The following is a 27,133-nucleotide window of genomic DNA, read 5'->3' as shown; positions in this document are numbered from 1 at the left end:
GTTTCATTACCATCAGAGAAATTATAAAATATGGTGCCTTCACTGTTATTACAATTAATTGTCAAAAAAAAAACCATCCTAGTACACTTTCATAAACACTACTAGTCACCCACAAATGGAGTACCCACGCAAATGATGCAAACATGCAGTTCCATATCTAAGGAACTTTCTCCATCAAGATAATTAAATCATTAGGGAGAATTACAGCCTCATAATAGAACAAGCATTGACAAAGCCAATAGGTCTCGCCTCTGCAAGAGCTTTTGTCTTTGCTAATGTGTTTTAACCATGATGTACACCAGCTTGGCTGCTGTTCAGTATGACTAAAAGCCGTCGTGGTTTCTCCCGCAAAGCTGTAGTGGTGAGGGGGAAGGAGGGGAAGGAAGAGATGGGTATTGAAGAAAAAAGAACTGGCCGGCCGCCTTCTCTCTTCCGTCCTCTCGTCCTCTTTCTGGCTTCTGTTGGAACTGGAAGCATAAAGCACCCAGGCTCCCCATAGCCAATCAGAATGCTACAATGCAGCGTTGTGATTGGTCTGAGCGCCACGGTTTGGCACTCAGATGGGAGAATGGGAGCCTGGGCATGTTCTCCACCAAGGCTGTAATCCAGCTTAGGTGGAGAACATTCATATACATTTACGAGGGCGCCACCACTCCTCCCCTTGCTGCCCAGCCTAGCCCCGCCCCACAAAACTGCCTCAGGACCGAAAAATAAAATTATAACATTGCTTTATTATCAATATATTTTTCCTTTTTTGCCATGCTGAAAGGCAGTTGTGCAACGCTCCTCCGCCTTAGCGGTGGAGCCGCCCTTGCCTAAAAGTTAGTGGAGCAGAGGGCGAGGAGTTTCGTGGAGGGGCTTGGAGTGGATTCAAGTATGGTACAGTGGAGTGGCATTGCTTAGAGTGGCGTGGAGTAGTGTCAGAGTGGCGTGCCTAGAGTGGAATAAAGTGGTGTGGTGCAGAGTGGAGCAAAGTGGCATGGAATGTTGTAGAGTAGCCCAGTGTGAAGTGGCATAGAGTAGTGTCATGGAGTAGTGTGCTGTAGGGTGTTGTGTCGTGGAGTAGAGTGTCGTATCGTAGAGTGGAGTGGTGTAGTGAACAGTATGTATGGTGTGGAAGTACTCAAACAATAATGTACAGAAATAGCATCACCTAGTGTGTCGATTTGTTTTGATTGTGTTAAAATATTTGTTTCCACCACACTTCTTAATTATTTCTTTTTTTAAAGTTCATTTGTGCTTTCGTAAATTCTGAAATATTTTCACAGTTCATTTACAGACATTTAAAATTTTGATACATGCTAGAAAAAGAAAATATTTCCCAGTACTCAACAAGATTTTCACCTAAATCTTCTCACTTTGAAGTCCGAGAAAGAAAAGTAAACACCATGGCCCCTCATAATACAGAGCCTGACATTTGATCTGTCTTTGAACACATGCCAAATGTGACAAAAACAAAATTTAAAGGCCTGTTTACAGAAAGTGAGGACTCGTGGAACATTACAAGGTGCAATGGTGAACAAGGTTTACTCCAGGGGAACAACAAATACATGTTGGACAGCCTAAAACAAATAAAGCCAGCAAATAAAAAGCCAGAAAATATGAGTTACAAACCGCAAAGCTAATGGTAAGCAATGGCGGAATGCATTTCCAGGGAAGCTTTCAGAATGCCCACAAAAAGTCTAGTAGGCTTCGTCCTGAAAGCGAGCACAACAAATAGATGGAGAAGGTTGCCGCTGTCACTTACAGGAAGAGAGAATAATTAAAACAATGGTTATCCCAAAACTGCTGTATGTTCTTTACAAATGTTCCTATAACACTCAGTCTTCTTCAGGGACACCATGGTCTACAAACATACTTAAAATGTTCCTCTTTACGTCCAATTTGTTTTCAACCGTGCGAAGATACAACCTCTATTTTCTCCAGTCGACACTCACTGAGCAGATTGGTGAAACGGATGAGCATTATCTCAAATGTGTACCCTTTGCAGGGCACATTTTAAGTAGTGAGGCTGTACTAACTAAAAAGCAGAGTCTTTCAATTAAGAATTTTATTTTAATTGTGGATTACTGTTCGAGGCATATGAGCTGCAGATTCTATACTTTTGCATAGATCGCCATCTGGGGTTGGGCTCGGATGTTTGCAGTTAGTTTTTGTCCAGGAAGAAGTCTTTGTAGTCACGAGGTAGGTGACGCCTCCCTAGGACGATAGTGCGCATGGGCATCGACTCCATCCTCAGATTGTTTTTTCCGCCATCGGGTTCAGATGTACATTGCTGCGCTCCGGGTCGATATCGGTTTTGAATCCCACTTCGACATACAATTCTCTCCACTCAACGGTATTGTCTCGATCGCGTTTCCGTTTTCGACGTGCATCTTCAAAACAAACTTCTTTACCTCTATTTTCGACGTGGGCCGTTGGGCCTCTCCGCGCCGACCACGGCTGCAGTCAATGGAAAAGACTCCTTTAAAAAAAAATGTCCTGGGTGTGGTGCTAAGTTCCCACACACAGTCTTGCACAAGGTGTGCATTCTCTGCCCCACCCTGGAGCACAAAGAAAAGAACTGCAAGGCATGTGCATCGTTCAGGTCGAAGAAAACCATCCGTGATCATCGGGCTCGACGTCGGGAAACGGAAGCAGCTCGATTCTGGACATTTTCGGAGCAGATCCTAAAATCCAGCCGGAACAATCGGGTGACAAAGAAGACCTCTACGTCTCCAAAGCTGATGACTCCGACGCTGAAGAGGAGACAGTCACCCCGGCTCAGCTGTCCGTGAGTACCAAAACACCTCTCCCCAAAAACAAACCGAAGGCCCCGGTAACACCCTCGCCCTCCGACTCGGGTTGACACGACAACATACTTCAGACGACCCGCCCTTGGGCCCGGCTATGAAACCAAAACATAGGCCTTCCGACTCGGGCTCGAGTCAACCTCATTCTGGTGCCGGGAAGTCCTCCCCGGCACCAAAGCCACAAGGCAAAGACTCTTCGTCAACGTCGAAGCTCTCGGCGTCAAAGCAGGACAAAGATTCGGAACCGAAGAAATCTTCGGAGCCGAAAAAGGCGCGCGTGTTCATGCAGTTAACCGGGATGATGTCCTCCTGCATTCTCCTTGTCCCTTATGCAAGACTCCAAATGCGTCAATTACAGGAATGTTTGGCGCGACCGTGGAACCAGGCTCAAGGTCAGCTAACAGATCTGGTGTTGGTGGATGACTGCCCCATCGCTCTCTGCAGTGGGGGAACACACAAAACCTTTCCAAAGGGCGGCCGTTCCTCGACCCGGTTCCATAGACAGTGCTAACGGCAAACGCATCGCTCACAGACTGGGGAGCTCATCTTCAAACCCATACCATCCAGGGCATATGGACACCCCAACAAAGACAATTCCACATAAACTAACTGGAATTGTTAGCAATCTTCCTAGCGTTCAAATCTTTTAAACTCCACCTCCTAGGCAAAGCTGTCCTGGTCTGTACAGACATCATGTCAGCAATGTACTACATACAGAAACAGGGGGGAACACAAACTGCCGCTTTCACACCTAGCTCAGAGCATATGGAGATGGGCCATTCCGCAAAACATATCTCTTGGCAGAACACCTCCCAGGTGTACACAATCAGAAAGCAGATCTGCTCAGTCGTCAGAAACAGCAGATCCACGAACGGGAACTTCATCCTCAAGTTCTTCTTCCATTCTTTCGCATGTGGGGCCACCCAGAAATAGATCTGTTTGTCATACACCAAAATGCAAAATGCCCAACCTTCGCGTCCAGGTATCCACACTCATTGTCCAAAGGCAATGCGCTATGGATGAACTGGTCATGCAAATTTGCTTACGCTTTTCAGCCTCTCCTACTCATTCCGTTAATGGTTCGGAAACTCACAATGCATTCCCTCACGATGATCCTAGTTGCTTCAACATGGGCCAGACAACCATGGTTCACAACCCTATTAGAACTATCAGTAGTGCCTCATCAAAAACAACGTCTCTCACCCAAGCTTCTCACTCAGAACCATGGAGAGATAAGACATCCAGATCCCAATCAACTAAACCTTGCGATTTGGCACCTGAGGTCTTAGAGTTTGGCTACTTAACTCTTCTGCCAGACTGTATGAATATCATTACAGAAGCTAGACGCCCTACCACCAGAGCATGCTATGCAGCAAAATGGAAACGATTTGCCATTTATTGCACAAACAACAAAATCAATCCACTAGATGCTTCTATTCAGAACATGATGTGCTACATCTTGCATCCACAACAATGTAACCTAGCATATGCATCTATTAGGCTACATCTAGCTGTCATAGCAGCCTATCTCCAAAACAGACCACATTTGTCTTTGTTTCAAGGGCCCGCTATCGAAGCTTTTATGGAAGGACTTAAAAGAATAATCCCACCCACCCACCCAGAGTCCCGCCCTCTCCAGTGTGGAACTTAAATGTGGTCCTTACCATACTCATGGGCCCTCCTTTTTGAACCTCTCCACAAATGTGAACTACAGTTCCTCACTTGGAAGGTAGCCTTTTTGGTTGCTATCACATCTCTCAGGAGAGTTAGCAAACTCCAGGCATTAACTACAAGAACCATTTTTACAAATCCATCATAACAAAGTGGTTCTGAGGACTAACCCTAAATTTTTACCCAAAGTCGTATCTGCCTTCCATCTCAACCAGTCTGTTGAACTCCCAGTGTTTTTCCCTCAACCAGACTCCGTGGCAGAACGAGCTCTTCACACGTTCGACGTTAAAAGAGCAATATTCTACTACATCGAAAGGATAAAAGCCTTTAGAAAGACAAAAAAAACTATTTGTGGCTTTCTCCCCACCTCATAAAGGCAATCCCATCTCAAAGGCTGGAATTGCAAGGTGGATTGTTAAATGCATCCAAATATGCTATATCAAAGCCAAACGCACACTAACCATTCCCCCTAGAGCTCATTCCACACGCAAACTAGGGGCTTCCATGGTATTCTTAGGGAACATTCCCCTAGATAACATCTGCAAAGCAGCAACTTGGGCTGCACCACACACCTTCACAAAACACAATTGTGTAGATGTGCAGGCAAAACAACAAGCTAGTGTTGGCCAGGCTGTATTAAGAACACTTTTTCAAACTACTGCAACAGATACAGGTAGCCACCGCTAAGGAGGTAACTGCTGTGCAGTCTATGCAAAAGTATACAATCTGCAGCTCATATGCCGAAAACGGAAAATGCTACTTACCAGTATGTATCTGTTCTTGGCATGTAGAGCTGCAGATTTGTATAAGCCCACCCGCCTCCCCGGATACCTTTATCTGTTCCAATACTATCTTACTTAGATACATTACACATGGACATCTCTTTTTTACTTCTTACTACTCTATCGTAACCCTTTGTGGCAAAAACAATCTAAGGATGGGGTCGATGCCCATGCGTACTATCGTCCTAGGGAGGAGTCCCCTACCTCGTGACTACAAAGACTTCTTCCAGGACAAAAACAAGCTGCAAACATCCGAGCCTAACACCAGATGGCAATCTATGCAAAAGTATACGAATCTACAGCTCTACATCCCAAGAATAGATGCATACTGGTAAGTAGCATTTTCCTTTCTATTCATTTAGTCTAAGTTGACTAGCAAAGAATATCCATTCATAATATAAAAAAAGTGGGTTTAGTCCCATGTGACATGTTAACTTTGATGGTGTACATCTAAAAATTATACATAAATTGATTAGCCAATTATGGATGGAAAGATGAAGTGCTAATAACTGCATTGCATCTTTGTTTTCAGCACACTGTGCGAACTAATTATGTCCGAAATGTATTCTAACTTTAAGCTCGTCTTGTGGAAGGACATTAATGTGATTTTATTTGATTAAAGCATGTTTATGCTCTTGGTGTGCAGATTCATGTACAGTGTATCTCACTCCCACCCCACACTGTGGAGGACCGTAGTAACTGATCACTTGCATGCAGCAGCCTTGTGCTCAAACTTCATAATCCAGACAAATGTGTTGAGCAACTTGTTGTATTTTACCAGACGTAGCCAAGTTGCATTTTAAGTAATTCTTTATTAACTTCAAGTTGCAGCAAGGTAACTATGTAAATCAGTCCATAAACCTGGTAATCCTTCACACCAACATTCCAATGTAAACACACACTGGCTGAGCAGCAGGGAGATAGCTAAGCTGGGATATTCATACCAAGATATACAGGATATAACAACTCATGACGGAACAAGCACAGCACCCGCTGTTTTCTTAGAAAGGTCATAGACCCTGCTATAGTTAAGAATCCGAAATAAGAACTGCATCACTCTATTTTTTAGATTTGAAGTTATGGCGCTTGTGCCAGGCATGGCAAAATATTGTAAATAATATTCAAGAAGGGGCTGGGGGTTGGTATGTAGAATTGCTTTGCGATTGTTTGAGAGTGAGAAAGGCGTGGAAGAGAAACAGCACCGGAATGGGATTGCCTTCTAACGTTAATACAATATTTTATTTTCAGTGGTGATCGACTGGTGCTCGTATAAACAAAGTACCGTCTGTGCAGAGAACACGTTGAGCCTAGCCTTTGTTGTAGAAGCAGTGGCATAGCTGATAGTGCGGCAGTGGCACCGGGGCCCAGGGCCTTATAATTGCTGTATATTATACTACAGCAGCAGTGAAAGTGCCCATTTCAATTGCTCATACAAGGCTCGTCCTGGCTGTGCTACTGTGTAGAAGGTGATCCAGATCAATGTCTGACCACTGATGGGACCAGACCCTTTGTTTAAAATAAAATAAAAAACTGGCTCACTGTGTTACACTACCTCCTCAAATTACTGTGTATTACTTCATGGATGCAATTGTCAGCAAGAACACTAAACAAATGTAGCTTAGCATGGTTTTAAAAAAAAACTTGTTTAGCGGTTGCTATTCTTGTTGAAGTATATAAAAACATTAATTTGTGTGAAAACTGGAACTTCGAAATAGCATAGTAATATAACTTGAATGTGTGGATCATTTTTGTTTTTCCATCTTTTTTAGTGCCAAGACGCATTTAATTTGTTGACAAGCAGGAATACGAAAACACGAAAGTAGTTAACTAGTTTGCTCCATGTACTCTAGGCACTGTGTTGAGCTTTCGTTTAACAAATCGGTGCTTTCACATGAATTGTCATCTTCATATTTTTCAGCTAGCAAGTGTATTTGAAAACAGTGATTTGTAAATGGGAATCTTGGTGCACAGCTGTGTAAGTGGAGCAAGTAACATACCTAATTGAGTCCATTCAATTCAATAAAACTTTATTCGATCTATAACAATCGACCATGAAAGCAAAAGCAGGCAAAAAAAGAAAAATACGATACAGTACAAAACAAAAAAAAGTGAATTCCATTACGATAAAAGGATGAATAAAATTGTGTGCATTTCCTAATAAAATCCGAAAAGATGTGTACATTTTTGATCCACCCAAATTTCTCTACAGACCCCAAACTACATTAAAAAAGCTATGTACGAGCGCGCAACCAAGATGGCCGCGTAGGCATAGGGCTCCCGAGGGCCTCCACAACTTCCCACGTCTATCCTGAATTTATCCTGATTCTATCGACTGGCTTCTACAGGCGAACCTATGTGGAGGTGATACCTGTTGTCCAAATTCAAATCGGACTTCAGGAACCGGAATAGCATCGACTCCAAGTTGGCGGCCTACTCCGGACCTTGCCCCGGACTCGAGTTGGCATGGTGCCCGGGCAGAAAGTGAACAACAACGGCATGCAGGACTCGGGCTGGTGCGCACTCCACACTTTCACTTTCGGTTTCGGGTCTCCTCGCTGAAACTGACTGAGGGGCCCTGGATTGTCAGCACACATTTATAGTGGGACGATTGGGTGTCCTGCCTGATCTTGGACACTAGCCTGGACTACCTTTTGTGATCGCCGAGGCTCCCTAGATTGGCTCTCCGGGGATCGCTCCTCGTGTTGGTGGCCGACAACCTTGGCGACCATCAGATAATGGCGGCTAGATTGGACGGAGATAAACAAAAATCCAAGACGACTAGGCGGGGAGCTCATACCCAAGCTAATAATATGGACCGCTATACCCAGTCAAAAGGATCCCCTAGTGGCCTGCATAAGTCACCGGAGAGACCCAAGGATGGCCCGGGATCGTCCACGGAGTTAACATTGCAGGACGTCATGGGTGCCATCGATGAGATGAAAGCGGCGGTCGGCCAGCAATTCGATACATTGGCCCATAAACTGGACACGGTTTTGATCGACGTTAAACTAGTCAGAGCGGACCTTTCACAAACGAATGAAAAGGTCAAATCCTTGGGTCTGACGACGTCGAGTCTGGTAACGGACGTGTCTGACCTGCAAGCCGAGGTCCGTAATCTGCGGACGTCTACTGATTTGTCTGTTCGTCGACTGGAGGATTTTGATAGTAGGGCTCGGCGGAATAATGTGCGCATAATCGGGGTGCCGGAGAAATCGGAGGTCCCTGCGGCTGACCTCTTCGTGGAAGACCTCGTGATCAACCATCTCGCACCCAAAGGCTTGAGTAAATTCTTTGCGGTTGAGCGGGCCCATAGAGTTCCGGGTGGTAAGCCTAAACCGGGCGCTCCCCCACGGCCCATCATTGCCAGAATTTTTCATTTCAGGGACAGGGATGCTATACTGCAGGCCTCGAGGGTGAGTGGGCCGACGAAGTTCGAGAACACTCATATAAGTTTCTACCCGGACTTCACACAATCGGTCCAAAAGCAGCGACAGGAGTTCATGGGTGTTAAACGGCGACTGAGAGACATGGACCTGAAATATGCGATGCTCTTTCCGGCCAGGTTGCGTGTTGAGTTTGAGGATCGGACGCATTTCTTCGATCGGCCGTAGGAGGTTGGAGATTGGCTTGATACCCTGCCCCAGCGACGACGACGAGAGGGACAGACCGAAGGGAACGGAGTGGGCTTGGCTGGACAGGAATAGACTCTTGGTTCCCGGTGACTGACCATTGTGATGACACTTCCATATTTTGGTTTGATGTTTCTATTCAGTGCCTTATTCTTCAATGCCCGGGGGTTGTGGGGTGCTCAGTGAGGTCCTTTCCTCTTCTGGGTTTTCTTTTTGTAGAGTAGTTAATGCTAGGGCGACAGGCACACTGCAAGTTGGGGGGGCTACATGGGCTCACGCAGGGGTGCAGGGCGGGGAGAGTTGTAACGGGAAGGTTGGTGGGGAGGGGGGGAGTTGGGGAATGTTTGAATGTTCTACAAGGCAACGTCACGCTACACGACTGGTGGTCGGGATCGTGTTCTCTGGAGGGGGGGAGTTGTGCGCGGGGTTGGGATGGGGAGTAGGGGATTGAGAGTACTCTCGTGGAATGTGAATGGCTTGGGGGATAGGATTAAACGTGGAGTAGTGCTGCCGTTTTTGAAACGGCTGTCGCCAGATATTGTCTTTCTGCAGGAAACGCATCGAATTGGGAATTCTTGCCATGCTATGGATAGGCGGGGATATCGCCTTGTTGTGCATTCTGGTTTCACTTCTGGCTCGCGGGGGGGTGGGCATCTTGATTAGAGACTCTCTCCCGTTGGAGGTGGACGATGTGATCCATGATGATAGAGGGCGGTATGCTGCACTTGTAGGCTGATGGGAGGGCAGAACCATCTCGCTCGTTTCTGTTTATGTCCCACCAGGATTGCAGACCGTAACTTTCGCTGATTTGGGGCGAATGGTCTTGGGACTCCCGGGGGGGTTTCTGGTGGTGGGGGGCGATTTTAACTCTGTCGTATCTGGTGGGGCGGATCGTCACCCTCCCAGGGATCTCCCGGGGGCACAGGCCTGGCTGAGTGGGTTTATAGATACCCTCGGACTGATAGACTGCTGGAGACTAATGCACCCGGGGCAGGCGCAATACACTTTCCACTCAGGGGCTCATGGGAGTTTATCGAGACTTGATTATGTCCTTATGCCGGCGGCTCAAGCTGTGATGATATGGGAAGTAAGACATCTGGCCCGGGGTATTATTTCCGATCACTCCCCACTACTGTTGCACATTGAGGTCACCCCCGGGCCTGAGGAGAGGGTGGCACCGATTAACCCCTGGTACCTGCGTAATCCTAAAATCCGGGCGGACCTGGTCAAGTCCATTGAACGCTATTTCACTGAAAATGTGGGGTCAGTGTCATCTGCTGTCTCGTTATGGGAAGCCTTCAAAACAGTGCTCCGTGGGCAGGCTCTTTCTCTAATTTCCCACTCCAAGAAAAGCAAGACTGAAGAGGTGGTTCGCCTTGAAAACGAAATAGCCAAGTTGGAGGGGGACCTGGAACTGGGTGTTACGAATGATAAGTTGCGTGTTCTCAGTCTTAAGCAGCTTGACTATAGAGCGTTGGTTACTGATGCGGCCAAAGTGATGAGTAGAGAGCAACAAGGGCGCTTATACGATGTGGGGGATAAGGCTGGAAAATTGATTGCATGGTTGGACAAGAAGGAGAGAGCGAGTCGAGTGGTGCCGGTTATTGAGAGAGCGGATGACGTGCGTGTGACTGACCCTGTGGAAATTGTTGAATGTTTCGCAACTTATTTCCGCGACGTATATTCTCCAGTCTCGGATGGCCTTGAGGATGACTCTCATCTGTTGCTGAGAGATATAGTGTTGCCGTCTTTGTCAGAGGCGGATAGGGTACTGATGGATGAGACGTTGTCGCCTGATGAGATTGCTTTGGCTATTCTCTCGGTCGCTTCTGGCAAGGCCATGGGTCCCAATGGCCTTCCCATTGAACTGTATAAACTGCGCCCGGACAAGATGGCGCCTCATCTCTGCGACATGTTTCTTGAGGCACGTGACGTGGGCTCCCTCCCCTATGATCAGCGTCCCGCTACCATAGTCGTGATTCACAAGGAGGGGAATCCGCGGGATCGGTGTATTTCTTACAGGCACATCTCATTATTAAATGCTGAGCCTAAAATTCTTGCTAAGGTTTTAGCTAATCGTCTGGTTGGGGTCGTTGGCGACTTGATCCATCCGGACCAGTCCAGTTTCATACCTCACCGTAATACGGCTCTGAACCGGAGGCGTCTTCATGGAGTGCTCGCCAGAGCGGCGTACATACGTGAACCGGCCGTTTTGGCGTCCCTGGATGCCTCAATGGCGTTTGATACCCTAGAATGGCCGTATCTTTGGGCGGCGCTCGCGAAATTTGGTTTTTGCCCCGGATTTATCGGTTGGGTGAAGTTGCTGTATGAGGAACCGTTGGCTCAGGTCGTTGTGAATGGCAGAGTGTCGCCACCCTTCGGGTTGGGAAGAGGCACGCGGCAGGGTTGTCCGCTGTCGCCCCTCCTCTTTGCACTTGCTTTGGAACCTCTCGCTGCCTGGTTACGATGGGAGCCCTCGTTGCGCGGCATTAGGTGGACGCCTGAATTTGAGGACCGCATCTCTCTTTATGCGGACGACATTCTCCTGTACCTCACATCTCCCCGGCAGTCTTTGATAGTACTGGTCGATGTTCTGAACTCATTTGGTCGCAACTCCAGCTTGGTCATTAACTGGGCCAAGTCATGCGTCTATGTTCTCTCTGGGGATGCCCCTCTCCTTCCGCGTGGCTGCCCTATCCAGATTTCGCAGTCAGGGTTTAAATACCTGGGAGTGTTCATAACTTTGGACCCTGTGGCCCGTTATGAGCGGAACCTACTCCCCTCACTCCAACGACTGAGGGCCGACGTCTCGAGGTGGCGACGGCTCCCACTTTCGCCGCTCGGACGCGCGGCGTTGTTTAAAATGATGTCGCTGCCGCGATTCCTGTATGCACTGCAAAATACACTCGACGTCATACCGGCCCGCTATTTCCGTGAGGTGGAGAGCTTGCAGAGGCGGTTGTTTTGGGACGGGCGATCGCGAATCGCTCTCACAAAATTGACACTCCCTTGGTATGATGGAGGTATTGCACTCCCCGATATCAAGCGATATTATTGGGCGTCCCAATTGGCGGCGGTGAACCACGGGATGTACGGACCGGCCCTGAACCCGGCGTTCGAGATGGATAAAATGCTATTGCCTGGGGGGGATTATAATAGAGCACTCTATTTGAAGTCTCCTGGTGTGCAGTTGACAGGCCCAACAAAGATAGCGGTACGTGTGTGGCATGCTGCTAATGCCGCGATGGGTTGGCAGGACCGCCTGACTCGAGCGACTCCACTGTATGCTTCAGAAAGGCTGGGCTATTTGTGGAAAACTAAAGGGTTTGAGAAATGGGATATGATTGGCATCTGCAAGGTGAGTGACCTCTGGGCGAAAGGGGAGTTTAAAACGTTTGAAATGCTGAAAGCGGAATATAAGCTAAACGATAGGGAGTATTTCCGGTATGCTCAGGTCCGTCATGCGTTGTGCTCGGTTTTCCCTGATGCTGCTGCTATCCCGGAAAATTCCCCGCTGGAGGACAGGGTGCTCGATGGCTACGTGCCTAACAGCACAATCTCCTTGATCTATAAAAAGCTTATCAACGATCAGGCGGATCTGTTGGCCCACTTGAGGGAGAGCTGGGTGGCTGATGGTTTGGAATTAGATGATGAGGACTGGGTCTCGGCAATAGCCTCCCCGCGGGAGGTGGCAATTCCAGCCCGCCTTCGGTTCGTACAACTAAAGATACTCCATAGAGTGTATGTCACTGGTCCCCGCCTGATGCGCATGGGTTTCTCCGTGGATGGGATGTGTAAGCGTGGCTGTGGTTCGCTGGGTACTTTCCTTCACGTTATATGGGAATGCCCTGAGGTGGCGCTCTTTTGGCGTCGGGTGCATGCTGTGATGGAAGAGGTCACTCACGTTGCTCTGCTTCCAGAAGCTAGGAGATGCCTGCTGAACGTGTGGGAGCCAAACGATTATAACGTGGCACAGACGCGGTGGGCGACTTTGGGAAATATGGTGGCTAAACGTATCATTGCCCAGTTATGGGGTTCCCAGAGGCCGCCCACGGTCTCGGTGTGGAAGGAGAATATGGATTGGTGCATGTTTAGAGAAAAGACGGTGTATGTAGCGAGAGGCAAGCCGAGGAAATGGACTGGGGTGTGGGGTCCGTGGAACGCTTATCGCGGAGACATCTGTGCCCCTCCTCTGGCTGTTGTATTGGATGTCCCTTTGTCTCCCTAGCCGAACATTCCTCGTCTGTTAGGTTACGAGTGAGTTACAGTTTGATTTTTCCTCTGTTCCCGGGCCCCCCTCCCTTCTCTGCCGCTGGTCATTGATTCCCTACCCCGGGGAGCGCGTCCTGACATTTACAATGCCTATTGCCTTGTTCGTGTGTGATGTTTATTGGTTTTAAATTGAAAACTGAAACCGTATTTAATATTGTCACTCAACTATTGCTTCTGCCTTCACTGGGAGCGCTGATGGACTGACGGGCTCCATGGATTGACCAATCTGTATAACGGTGAATGATACGTCTCATGCTAATTAGCGGCCGGCCCAAAGGGTTGTAGGCCCATGTCTGTAACTCCTTGAAGTCAAATAAAGGTTTCTTTAAAAAAAAAAAGCTAAAAAAGCTATGTACAACAATAAAAACCAAATAGAATTAATTAAGAACCAAATGATGTACATTTAGCAATACTGTTAAAAAAAACACCAGCCAGCCCGCTAGTCGTGTAAAAACTGTCGTCGGCTATCTTTAAGCTTATCTGGCGGATAATTTAATTAATCGCAGCTAGCTTTAAGCCTAGTTGCAGACCTTAAAAAGCTAAACACAAATAACAGATTCACTAGTAAGCATTTGCAGAAAAATAAACTCTGGTCTCACCTGTCTAAAATTGCACTTCTTCAAAATGGGGTAAGATGGGATTTTCTAGGAGCCTCATAGAAGCTACAAAACATTAAATGCATCATGTCCTGTGGAGAATCCCATCGCAGCCACAGGGAGGCAGTCTTGGCCGTCATAACTCGCGGGGGGGACAGGCCACGAAGGAAGGTGTTCTCGCGGGGGGGGGGGGGGGGGCTTTTAATTTTCTCTTTTTTTTTAAACAAAAAGTTAACTTACCTTCACTTGCCCTGTCCTGCGTAGTCTCTACTCTTCACAGGAAGCAGAACAGACAGTCTCCCTCCCCTTCCCTAAGCCAATCACAAGGCTACAATGACAGTGTTGTGATTGGCTGGGACGCTGACCGCACAGGCGCCTATAGGGAGGTCATTTTCTCCATGTAGGCTGCATGCAGCCTACATGGAGAAAAAGCAAAGTGCATGTGACTGGTTTGGTCAGCCCTGGGCAAGCCACTCCTCTCGTGCCCTTGAGCAGGACCGCCCGCCCGCACCCAAACAAATCCTTCTGCTTACTCAAAGTGTGGGAAGCAGAAACATAAAATGGTATTTATAATGCCATTTTATGTTTCTGCTTCTTGCACTACAAGAAAGCAGTGGGGCGACCCTCCTCTGCCCACATGGAGGAGCCGCTCCTGAAGGGAGGAAGACTCTGACCCCTGTGTGCGCCTTCCCCGGATGGGCCAGGAGATAATAGAAAAGGTCCAAACAAAACCTGGGCAATAAAAAATGATTGTGGGGACTTTTAATCCAGAGGAGATATGGCTCAGTTGATGGGGCGGTTTTCAGAGGGAAATATCCACGCACAGATGGCTTTGTCAACTCCTCAGATTCTCTGTCCAGCTGCCGTTTTCCATGAAAGTTCTCCTTCACCCAAAGTAGGTATTTTCTACACATATTCACTGGATTGGTGAATAAATCGACCCTTCTCAGGTCCGCAAAACATACTTGAGACAGGGAATACGATGGTAGTGATCCAAGGAGTAACAGTCAGTTAAAATATCCTTCTAAGTGCAATTCCCTCCGTGAGCCACAAGTTCATACACAATGCTAGGGGGTGGGAAGACAACCTGTCAAAGAAAAGCCAACCCAAGTCCTTCATTGACTAAAAGGGAAGGGATACCCTGCGGGAGACATAGAGGTTTTAAAAAGGTGTTTTCAATGACTTGGTGTTCCTTGTGCCCCGTATTGCCCCAAATCTCGCTGCCGTAAGTTAGCTTAGTGATGCACTTGGCCTTATAGATCTTTAAGAGGGCCCTAATCGGTATAATTACCAGCCTGGAAGCAATGTAGAAAATGGCAGAATTAATTAATAATTGAGTCCTATATTAGTATTAAAGAAATAAAAGTGCAGGAATGCAAAATGATGTATTGATAACAGGGGCCTATGGGCATGCACAGAGCAGTTTTTTTAGTGGGTGTTCAGTTGAAAGGGAAATCATTGACTTGGCCTGGAGAATGAAGTATTCCATCTCCCGGAAGAAGTTGGCTCCTGTAAGGCGAAGCCACAGATTGATTAGGCATTGACACAAACCTCTCCTCTTATTCTTTAGACCTTTTGTTGACAAAATGAAGTATTGTACAAAAAGTGTAACCCAGCATCTTTCCATTTTTCCTGTTGTGTGCTGTCCTACCATCTGTGTTTGATGTGTACCTTTGTTGTCTGCATTAAATTCTGTCTGTTGTTTTGTAAACAAGGGTACCTGGCTCTCCTGGGCAGTCTCTCTGTCCCCTAAACCTGCATCCGGCCCCTATCCCGCACACTGTTTGCCACCACAACTTGATTTAAATAGTCAACCCTTTTCTGTTCTTCCTTCACTCTATTATATTCTATTTTCCACTCATAATTCCTTCTTGCCAAGCAGACATCGAAAGATGTTTCCAACTACCACTTATAAGGAACAGAGAATTCCATCCACAAAGCTCCTTCCTCATTCTATTTCATGTTTCAACCTTTCTACTCTACTTTAGCAAACTAAAGAGCTATACAAGCAACCAATAACATATTTATTTACCATTTGACCATTGTAATAACATGACAATAACGTATGTAAACGCAGCATTACAGTGATACTAAATTCCAGTCAGTATTCGCAGCCCATCATGTTTACAAACCACTGTACGTTCTCCTTACAGTTTAGGGGATGTTAAATGTCATGTGCTTCTTGTAAACCTTGCCACTCACCTGAAAACCAGGGGTGATGCGGTGCTGCCCACTGCTCCCAAGAATACCTCTTTACGTAAGCATACACCCCTTGAGCCGGCAGGTTTTCCGGAAGGGTTTGGGAACAGAGAGGAGATACTGGTGTGATGACTCTTCTGGTTACCCTGGTCCAGTCTCTGTCTCTCTCTTTCAGGATCTCGGCTTGTCTCTTAGCAACTTCTTCTGATAGTGCCATGTGGATCCCTTCTTACAATCTGCAGTGGAACACACCCAATTAGATGGTTCAGTATATACAGTTGTATTAACCAGAGATTTCACAAAAATGAAATGTACTCTTGAAAATTGAAAGGACGAGAAACTGAACCATTGATTCACAGCTCGTGAGCTGTAAAGCGCCGACAAGGCACCAACCGCTTTACAGGCCATTCATACACCTTTCATACGTGTGACACATACAAAATCATTCACACCGCCAACCGCGGGCCCAGCACATTACAACACTCACACCAGCAGACCGCGCCATTTAAGGGCCCATCACTTTCACACGCCCACATTCCTGACACAGCAACCACACCAGCTCAAGGATTGCATGGAGTGGCATTTAGCCAGCAGTGTGTGTAGTGACCAGCAGCAAGTCACTACTCGCACACTGCGAGCCAAGCACCTGTCCACGCACACCGCCAGCCAAACGCCAGTCCACGCACACCGCCAGCCAAGCGCCAGTCCACGCACCCCGCCAGCCAAGCGCCAGTCCACGCACACCGCCAGCCAAGCGCCAATCCACGCATACCGCCGGCCAAGCGCCAGCCCACTCACCGCCGGCCAAGCACCAGTCCACGCACACTGCCAGCCAAGCGCCAGTCCACGCACACCGTCAGCCAATTGCCAGTCCACGCACACCGCCAGCCAATCGCCCATCCTCGCACACCACCAGTCAAGCGCCAGTCCACTGACCGCCAGCCAAGCACCAGTGCACGCACACTGCCAGCCAAGCGCCAGTCCCTGCACACCGTCAGCCAAGAGCCCGTCCACGCACACCACCAGCTAAGCGCCAGTCCACGCACACCGCCAGCCAAACGCCAGTCCACGCACACCACCAGCCAAGCGCCAGTCCACGCACACCACCAGCCAAGCGCCAGTCCATGCACACCGTCATAAAAAAAATTTCAACAAAAAAGAAAACACAAACCAATAGCAACTAAATACAAGACTATAACTACAAAAACAACAGCAGTAACTAAAGACATAATTCTATTGCCAAACGTTAAACTGAACAACTATAAAAAACCATACAGACCAGGCATTACACTATTAGACTCATGGTTGCTCTCAAAAACTCTTGAGTGTGATACAATCTGAAACATGTGGGCACAGACAGCCCAGGATTAGAAGGACTATCGGCACAGTGCATACGACTCTCCTTCCGCACACCTCTTCGCAAGCAGACTCTACATCTCTTACAGGGATTGTTTTTTTGGGGCGTGGGAGGAATTGAATCAGGAAAGTGGAGATCTTTCAATCTAGCCACATCCTCCACCACTCCAACTCTAGGAACACTTGTCTGTTCCACAACAACAAGGCTGCCTATTACAGACTCCTGAAACTGAACAAAAGTCAACTTTGACGCAGGAGAACACTCCTTGTACACAACAAAAGCATTGAAAGTTGCTAAATTGAAGAGATGGACGGCCAACTTCTTATACAAAATGTAAGCCTTACGAATAGCAGTGTACAGTTCCTACCTCTGATCTACTCTATGAACACCACCCATGTGCTTATTGTAGTCTAAAATGCATACAGGTTTGCGCACTTCTGCAATCTGACCCCAAACAGCCACAGGTGAAGTACTCTCATCATGGATGTTAGTCAGCATGTACACATCCCTCCTGTCCACAAATTTCACAGCTAGTAGTTCATCACTACGCAAGGAACTACATTGTCCCCTCTGAAGCTTTTTGCAAACAAGCTCTTTTGGATAACCTTTACGGTTAGAGCGGATTGTGCCACAAGCAAAAGTGTCCACTTTGAACAATTCCTTAAACGATTGCACAGCAGTGTAGAAGTAATCAAGGTACAAATGGTGGCCTCTGTTAAACAGTCCTCTAGCAAGATCCCACACAATTTTCTCTGAAACTCCAAAAGTGGACGGACAACCAGGGGGTCAATAGTGGAATCCCTACCAGTGTACACCCGGAAATCAAAGACACATCCTGTCCTACTCACAGACAACATATACAGCTTAATTCCATAACGTGCCCTCTTGCTAGGAATGTACTGTCTAAAAACCAAACGACCCTTGAACAGGACCAAAAACTCATCAATGGCTATTTCTTTCCCTGGAATATAGATCTCTGAAAATCAATCTACAAAGTGATCAAGAACAGGTTGAATTTTAAAAAGATGGTCACAATCAGGGTGATCGCGTGGCCACGCCGAAGCATGATCAACAAAATGCAGCATCCGAAGCAAAAGCAAATACCGATCATGTCTCATAATTGCAGGAAATATGGATGTTGCCATCACTGGTCTAGTAGACCAATATGAAGCAATGGACGGCTTCCTTATCGAACCCTTCAAAAAAGTAAAACCCAAAAACGTCCATCTTATCCAGATTTGTGGGAGTCCACTGTGTAACTCTAGAGTAGGGCCCAAGTCTTTCACTGTTGTCCCTCAAATACTGTTTGCATACAAATTAGTCTGCTCAACAATCTCAGCCAAAAACACATCATCCATAAACAACTGAAAAAACTGTATTGGCAAAAACAATTCACTCTACACCCTGCATCACCAGTTAAGGCAGGCAACACTGGCTGCACCATCTTTGGATCAACCCAGAGTCCAGCACTTCCAGTAGGAAGCCTAGCAGCCTGAGGCTGCAATCCAGATACCTCTTGCTGCACCATCCGCACATCAGTGTCCTCCACTAAAACAGGCACTTTATCCGCACTGAGAGTAGCTTCATCTGCACTGACAGTAGATTCATCATCCGATGATTCCATGTGGAGAGACAACTCACTGCCTGAATCTTCCCCTCCCTCCCCTCCCTCCTCTCCCTCAGACGCACTGTCAGTCTCATAATCCTGCTCAGAGGAAGATTGAAAAGGCATACCAACCACCTGCTGAGCAGTAATTCTGCGGCTAGCCATAATCCTTACTAACAAAGGTAACGTGTCAAACAAGTCAACAACAACAAACACTTTGTAGAAAAACAAATAAACACATTGTGGCTTTATCACAAAGACCTATATACTCCAAAACTATACCACTCACTTGTCAGAAGCAGATAGACTCACACCTACTCTGCACAGACAGCAAGGACCAACAATATCCCACTAAAAAAAAAAAATTACACATAAGACAATGCACAAGACATCGCAAAGAATTTCATGCTCCAAAAACAAACTAAAATGGTGCCGTTTTGACACCACTTACTAAAATTTCACTTGTGCATGACAATAATACTCATTTGGAGTAAACGTAACAAAAGAAAGTTTTTCTTACCAAGCAAATGCAACTACGCAAAACTGCAGAAACCGCAAACAAGAACACAAAGCACTAGAAAAAAAGGAGAAATAAAACATTACAATCACATATGCAAATAATGAACCAGTCCACACACAATCTACCAGCCAAGATGGCGGGTAGGTGGGCCTCAAAGCAAAAGGCCGACCCCAAGGGGTCAGACACAGCTGAAATATTCAACCCCCTAAATCGTCTATATAAAAAGTCCCCTGTGGCCTAGTGGGCCATCTGAAATCATTTTGGGCTTCCACATCCCCCCCCCCCCCCCCCCCCCCCCCCCCCGATGCCTCTTTGTTTGAAGAAAAAAAATCCTCCCCGGGGAGAAACTCACCTTCTCCTCCTGGATGCGCTGGAAGCCAATTGCAGTTTCATCCAATGATGTTGGCGCGCTGACGTCATTAGATGACATGGAGGAGGGGGGCAGCGGAAGGCCTTCCGCTGTCCTCCCCGGTGGGGGCAGCACGATTGGCGGATCACGGGGGAGCGCCAGCTCTCTCCCCGTGGGTAGGTGCCAGGACGACCGGGAGCCGTCATGAGCACATGCCCACCATGCTTCATGGCGGCTACCGGCCGTCATCAGCACCGAAGGGGTTAAGCCATGCTGCTGTGCAACTTGTCTAAAAAGAAAGAAAAAAACATTGACAAGGCTAATTGATCTTGCATAGGCAAAACCTGTCCAACCACAAAAGGGCATCTATCTGGCACATGATTGCCTCACGTAGGGAGCATTGGAAGTTCACTCTCCTTCGCTGTGCCTGCCAGCAACCTCTTTTCCCAGTCCTGTCCTTCATCACATTCCGTTACTGCATATTGTAGCAGCCCAGCAATATATTAAATTTGGAGATCTGAAAGCCCCGGGACTCTCTCTTCCCTGTCCAATTTCAATATCTCCACGCTGACCCTACTTCTCCTGTGAAATCAAAAGGTTATTTAGTTCCTGGAAGGACGATCTTGGGATCAAGAACATTGAGCTCTGAATGAGATAAAGCAGTGAGGGAGAAACACCATCTTACTCTTTGTTCTGCCGCCGACTGGCACCAGCAGTTGATTACAGAAATGTTACTGACGACTTGAGTCCCTGAAGAACTCTGCCCATATTGTGTGTATACTGTTCACCAGATGTATGTGCTGTCTGAATACCCAAGTAAAGCAACCTTTGCTGCTGCTAGGGAAGTCCAATGTCGGGGATATCCATCAATTTCCCCACTCCGGTAATTCTCTTTTCAGATGTATTGCATGGGGCTCAGTCACCAGTGCAAACAGCAGTGCCTAGTGCCCCTCCCTATGTCCTAGCTCTCCAGCACCAGTGTGCAATATGCTTTGTATAAGCAACAAATATAACATTACATGTGTATTTGTCGCTTTGTCTTTCTGTATGGGTGACTGCACGGTAGGGGGGCTATGTGTATTGGTGACAGTTGAGCTCTGCATGAGAGCCTTTTTTATGTTGATTTGCGTGTGGGTTGCTGCTGAGTTTTGTTTGGCCTTTGTGTCCATGAAAAGTTAGGTGTGCTGCTTCATCTGCATAGTTTAGTGCATTTGTGATCTATCTCGTTGTATGAATTGATCTGTGTATTTGAGGCTTTGTCAATGTTTGTTATATTTGATTACACCCTTAAAGATTATGGGCTTTGTCGTGCCCTTTTTGCACCACCTAGTGGTTTTTACTATAAAGTCTTTGGAGATCAAATCCTCTCCTACAAAATAGAAGAGAAGGTGATATTATTGGAGAGGTGTGAAAGCAGCGTGGGTGCGGTAGGGCATTACCCTGATCTCTCACAAGATGGGAATGATAGCTAAGAGCTCTCTAAGTGGCGTTACAAAGTATTGGTAGATTGTGAAACTGCTAGATGAATGTGTGGAGTGGCAACGATGGAAGATTGGGCCTTCATCAGGGCATATAACTTTGTTACAGCTCAAACCAGTGAGGAGATGACAAACTAAGCTTTTTACAAAGCAGAGACCTTGATGAACTTGATGATTCATTTTAAAACAGCACAACGCAGTTATCCTGACAATTGTATCTTATTTTCCAAAGGATGTCTCCTTTGACAGATTTACTTGCATAATACATGGAATGATGCAAACGTAATAGATGAGCTAGTCTTTTCAGATGCATTTTTCTTGGTTTATTGCAGATGAAGGCAGAGGATTACCAGCTGGCCAAAGCACAGTTCTACAAGCGTTTGGTTGCACAAGGTCTGGGAACGTGGCCTCAGAAGGTTCTTGTGGACAATTTTGGTTTCAGGGAACAAAGTCAACTGAAGGAGTCTCTGAAGCAACAAACCCAAAATGTCATCACACCTGTCACTGTCTAGCATAGTGGACCAGGCGGCTGAAAGATCCTGTGGTCACAGGGTCTAGGGATGATACCACCAGTTTGTTCATATGCAGCAAGACTGCATAGTGTGATAGCTGTGTGTGACAGATTAAGATATCTTTCACCGAAGCGATTTGATCTAGATACAAAATGGCAGGAACCCTGTGTAGCTCAGTCCATTTTATACCATGCAGACTCAGCATGGAAAAACCATCCAATCAAACACTGAAGCACGACAACCACGGTGTCACTCAGTATGGTCACAGTGAGGACAAGGCTTCAAATGATTTAGTCCCAAATATAGAATATCGAAGCCAAATTTTGCCATGCAAATTTAGGGCAAAATAGCTTGAGAAAACAGTTTCCATCTTTAAAATCCAGGGCCAGCAGTGCATTGTGTTGGGTGATGGACCACGAAGGAATGTGCTCAGCAGAAGTACAGCTTAAGTCCAAGCATTGGGATCTCCTATCTATTAGTCTGGTACGGTTCTGTATTGCACTGCAAATTAAAAAAATATATGCTCTCAGTTCTTACTGACATGATGCAGAGCGGAATATTGAGCCTTTTTTACCCATATTTAGAAAATAAGTCTTTATATTTGCTTCCCTGCTGCATTTGCTGCGCTACTACCTGAAGAACAGCCCAATGAATAATATTTACCTTTCCAGTCTAGGACGGACACTGGGCAAGGACTGTTTCATTTCTTCTTTTCAGCAATTTTATTTAGATAAAAATGCCACTGGTGTGTTAATTATTTTATTTATTCTGGTTTGTATGATTTCCCACAGGCATGAAAACATGTTTCAAGAGAGATTCCCAAAAATAACCAAATATTAAGAATTTACCGAAAACAGATCAATATGAAGATTTTCTGGGACGTTACTAGTTGTTGATGTAACGAGGATTGCGTCAAGAGCTTAAATTCATTTTGTATGTAACTGAATCTAATTTTTATTTTCTTGTGCCCACTATTATGAAAGTACTGTGTTTTGGTTCATTTGCATACATTTAAAATATATAAGCATGTATGTTATGAAAAATTAAGGGTGTATGTAAAGATAAAAATGTCCAAGCCTTAATGTTCATGTTACATTTGGGGTGTTTTTTTCTGAATTCCTTGTTCAGTTATGTGATCCACAGGAGGCATCAGAGAGCCCCAATTGTTAGGTACAGTTGATCAGCGCCTCCAGTGTTGTCACTTTAACTTTTGGAATAAAAAAAGCACAGTTTTGTTGCTCTGTAACTTTCTGTGTGGTAAGTTTTGTAGTTCTGGCAGGCCTACCTTGCTATACATCCTTTTGTTCTGGGTGGGGTTTCAGTTTTGTTATTAGTTGGATTTTAAAAAGAAAGTTGAATATTGGCTCAATGTTGGTCAAATTCTATAACGGTTGTTCTTACCTGTAGGGGGAAGTGATTCCAAAAGTGACAGTTCCAATTTTAGCTCTCATTGCATTCTTTGCTCCTCAATACAGAAAAAACTTCTGAATGGAATTAGACGAAACTTGGCAAATGAGTAGAACTTTACTCAAGGAAGTGCCTCTGCTTGGTTTGCGTAAATCCAGTTAATCATTTTAGATAAATCAGCATTTAAAGAATTTTCTGGGGCGGGCATGAATAAGTTACACTTTAAAGATATCTGGACTATCCTATTTCAGATCTTCCATAGATTCGCAAATCTATGGAGAATTCACAAATTCAGTTAAAGTAAAAAAAAAGACCCGCTATTGGATCAGGGACCTTTTTCTCCCACCATGTATTGCAATCTCATTAGATGGTTGTCACACGAGAGTTTCATTTACGATCTTCCTTACCCAAAACAGTGCAGCGAAAATAAACTGAACAAGCATTTGCATAGCCAATAGGTCTTGCTTGTGTATTTAACCATGCAGCACATTGTCCTTGGTGCTACAACATCGGCTGTTACTTGAAATACCACTAGTAAATGGCCAAACACAAGAAGACTCGACTTAAAACATTACTCCTGGATCAACAATTTTACGCCTGTGCTGTGTCGCGCACTGTTGCCATTTCTGAAATTAATCCAACAGGGTTTCTGGTAAGTGTGTAAATTTTCTTATGTGTCGGTACCCCGAGCCACACACCCTGCTTCTGCATTCTTAGCTTGAATGAGTACAGATTTCCCGTTTACGCTATTTTGTCACTAAAGTCTACCACAGACCGACTATAGCTTTTAATAAACCAAACAAATGTAATGGTTTATCCTAGGTCTTTGTTTCCATTTAACTTGACAACAATCCATCATTACTCCAAGATCACTTGTTTGATTTAATGCTGAAGTTTCTTTCTAGAGTACTCGTCCACAAGTTGCATTACTTCACTCTGTATTTGACAATTTCTGGCGTAAACAATGTACAATGTGTAAAAACCGGCTACAGAACAATGGCATTACTGTCTGTGGTGGCTTCGTTTTTCTCATTAGGTCTATGTGTAACCAGTTTTGGCCGTTCTGAACTCTTCTTTTCTTCTGCTTACAGTACGTTGAGGAGGAATGCCACTAAGTCTTGGTATTCACAGCTTTCACACCCCTTCATGGCCATGGAATGCTGACCTAACCACAGCTGCAAGCTGTCATTGAAACTTTCATATAGAACCCAACTCAAAGGAGTCTAAGAAGTGGCTAACTACTGAATTTCTAAGTAAGACAACCCTACTTATGGTAAAAGGTTTTGCGAAGCTGCCCCTGCTCGGTGACAGCTGAAAGGAAATACACGGACTTTACTATAATTTCCCCAGGGCTGACGTTACCTGCACCCACCTCTCTGCAACGGGTCAAATTTAGCATCTACTTTTAAAGAGCCTTTGGCTTACACAAAACTCTGGCAGGCCCACTGCTACTAATGAATCGTATTGCTGTTTGTAAATAAATTTTACTACACTGAGATAATTGTCAAATATATATTTTTAAATCATAGCAGGTGTGGGACACGTGTTGTACCTCATACAATAAAAATATAGCTTTCTTTTCGTTTCATTGAATTCATCTCATGGCACTTTCATGGGTGGTAAGACAATCATGTATCTGTGATGCAGGTCGAAGCTCCATGGTTTTTAAAAAGCTACATGAGTAGGCCAACAGTAAAACCATAAGCCAGAAAACACTGCGGTCCAAAAATGGACTACAGGTCGTCTTTTTATTCTAATTTGAATTTTGCAGAAATTACATGATTTTGCAATGCTTGCACCTCTCCCACTGCTTGTGCACTAGCACCCACATCTCCGCGTGCCACCTATGCCGGCAAATCCAGACTGCTTTGCTCAGCCCGCACCACTCATCTCTTAACTCCATGCCAAAGGTCCAACGCGGTTCAAGTGGTGGTCTACAATACTGAATAGGGCACAGAGCCCTGTATCCACAGTGGTGCTGGTCTCTCTCTTCTCAAACCCTGCACAATTCCCCTGCATTTTACTGGGTAACTGAAAGTCTGATATAGGGAGCAGTGGCACTGTCTTACGCTATTTTGATCTCCTTTCAACAATAACACTAGTAAACACCTACATCCTATGATAAGAGTGGAAAACTAGGGAGGTGGGCCACAGACCACGGGATCAGTTGGGAGCCGGAAATTTACAACACTGACAGCCTGGGGAGGGAGGTGCTAAAGGCAACAGGAGAAGGGTTGGAGCAAGGCCTGATTAGGTTGGCAGTGATGCGCGAGGAGGACACAGAGAATGCGCAGTACAGCGAGGTCCAGCTCGCCGAAGAAGATTTAAAAAATCGTGTAGATGAAAGTTCTCTTCCAGGGGATACTCATCAATAGTCATAAGCACTGAATAGTCCCGCCCACGTGCGGGGACCCCGGAGCAATAACAAATTATATGCATTTACCTACATATATACCTACTATGCATAGATGTATATACATATGCAATCTAAAAACATATTACTAGGTTCAAATATGCCACAATTGCATTGTAAATCTTTTACATTTGAAATAATAAAGAAACCTACACCATGATATTTTCAGGATTCAGAGAAAGAAAGCTGCTTTCAGTTTGCTTTGAAAACACAGCCTTTATTTTTAAAGGTAAAAAGGCAAGATCATAGAGGCAGATTAGCCTGGAAAGGCTGCATATAGAACAGTTGGAAAAAAACTGGTGCTGCGCCTTTAAAACCTCCAGGAACCCCCAGGCTCCCATCATGCACCACAGGTGACAGGTCAGTTCTTTTTTCCGGCTCCTTCCGTGAGGATCCTGGAGCATCAAGCTCATCAGTTAGTGGGTTTTTCTCACTAATTGTTCTAAAATGAATTTTTTGAGTTTCACTCAACGTCTTTAGTACCTGGGGTACTAAATGTTGCTGTTTTTCTGAATTTGGTTAATTTTTTCCTGTCAAAATGCCGGCCTTATTTAATAAGTGCCCGGCCTGTGGAAAAAAAGATGGCTAAATCAGACCCGCACTCTGTCTGTATTGCTTGTCTACATTCATCTCACAGACCAGAAGAGGCTTAATGCCTGATGCACGAAGAAGACTTGGTATATAGCAGTGTACTGCCTAAGTCTAGACCATGATGCAGATTACAAAACACACATTTATTCCCTTCGTCCATGGGCTTTTTTACTTTGGGCATGGGTGAGTGCGGCTGCTGCCACAACCCTGTAAACTGTGCACACAGTGCATGGAGCTGCCTCCTTGCTGGCACGGTCTGAGCAGGGGGTGGGGTGCCTCGAGGGCTCCGTAGACCTGTATGGGTGCAGCGATAATAGCAGTAAGGGCCTGCCAGTCTCTCCAGGGACATCTTAAAGATTTTGGGGGCCCTGGGACAAATGGATTTTGGGGGCTCCTGTTCCAAACAGCTTTGAATTTATGATCCAATTTCATCTTTTTCATTCCCACTTTAGCCAGGTCACTAACAATGCACAGGCACACTCGTCCAAATTTAAATTTTTACATCTATGTTAGAAATAGGGGTCTCAAGTTGGCATGGGCTTGCACCTTTGTCCAAATAGGGACCCTTCTTCCTAGTCAGGATAAGGAAGTTACACTCCTAACATAACCCCTGCTCACCCCCTTGGTAGCTTGGCACGAGCAGTCAGGCTAATCTTAGAGGCAGTGTGTAAAGCATTGTGTGTAAAGCATTTGCACATAACCAACAGTAATACAGTGTAAGCACTACAAAAAGATCCCCACACTAGTTTAGAAAAACAGCCAATATTTTTATATACTTAAGACAAGACCAAAAAACGATCAAAATCCACAATACAGTACTTCAAAATCTTCAGTTGTCAAAATAAACTTGAAATAAAGTTCCTTGAAGTCAATAGCTCCGTCCAGGGCTATCACGGCGTTGTGAAAAAACAAATCCGAACAGTTCTGGCTGACTGCGCGTCGCAGGCTAGCTGCAGTGT

The 27,133-nt window shown here is 45.8% G+C and overlaps 1 protein-coding gene across 5 annotated transcripts in view; it reads left to right on the top strand.

The window, feature by feature from the left end:
- LOC146797977 (adenosine deaminase domain-containing protein 2-like) overlaps nt 1–24,596 on the top strand; it is a 427,814-nt gene extending 403,218 nt beyond the window's left edge. For 2 of the 5 annotated variants that reach the window (XM_085627833.1, XM_085627832.1), the window contains one exon: nt 21,584–24,595. In XM_085627833.1, the coding sequence (XP_085483959.1) occupies nt 21,584–21,763 (180 nt within the window). In that variant the 3' untranslated portion in view covers nt 21,764–24,595. Of the gene's footprint in view, nt 1–21,583 lie in introns of all 5 variants that reach the window. The other 3 variants (XM_085627830.1, XM_085627829.1, XM_085627831.1) reach the window with 2 other exon arrangements.
- The last annotated feature ends 2,537 nt before the right edge of the window (nt 24,597–27,133 follow it).

The sequence above is a fragment of the Triturus cristatus genome, chromosome 9 (assembly GCF_964204655.1).
Source record: "Triturus cristatus chromosome 9, aTriCri1.1, whole genome shotgun sequence".
Lineage (NCBI taxonomy): Eukaryota > Metazoa > Chordata > Amphibia > Caudata > Salamandridae > Triturus > Triturus cristatus.
This window is presented reverse-complemented; position numbering and strand designations above follow the sequence as displayed.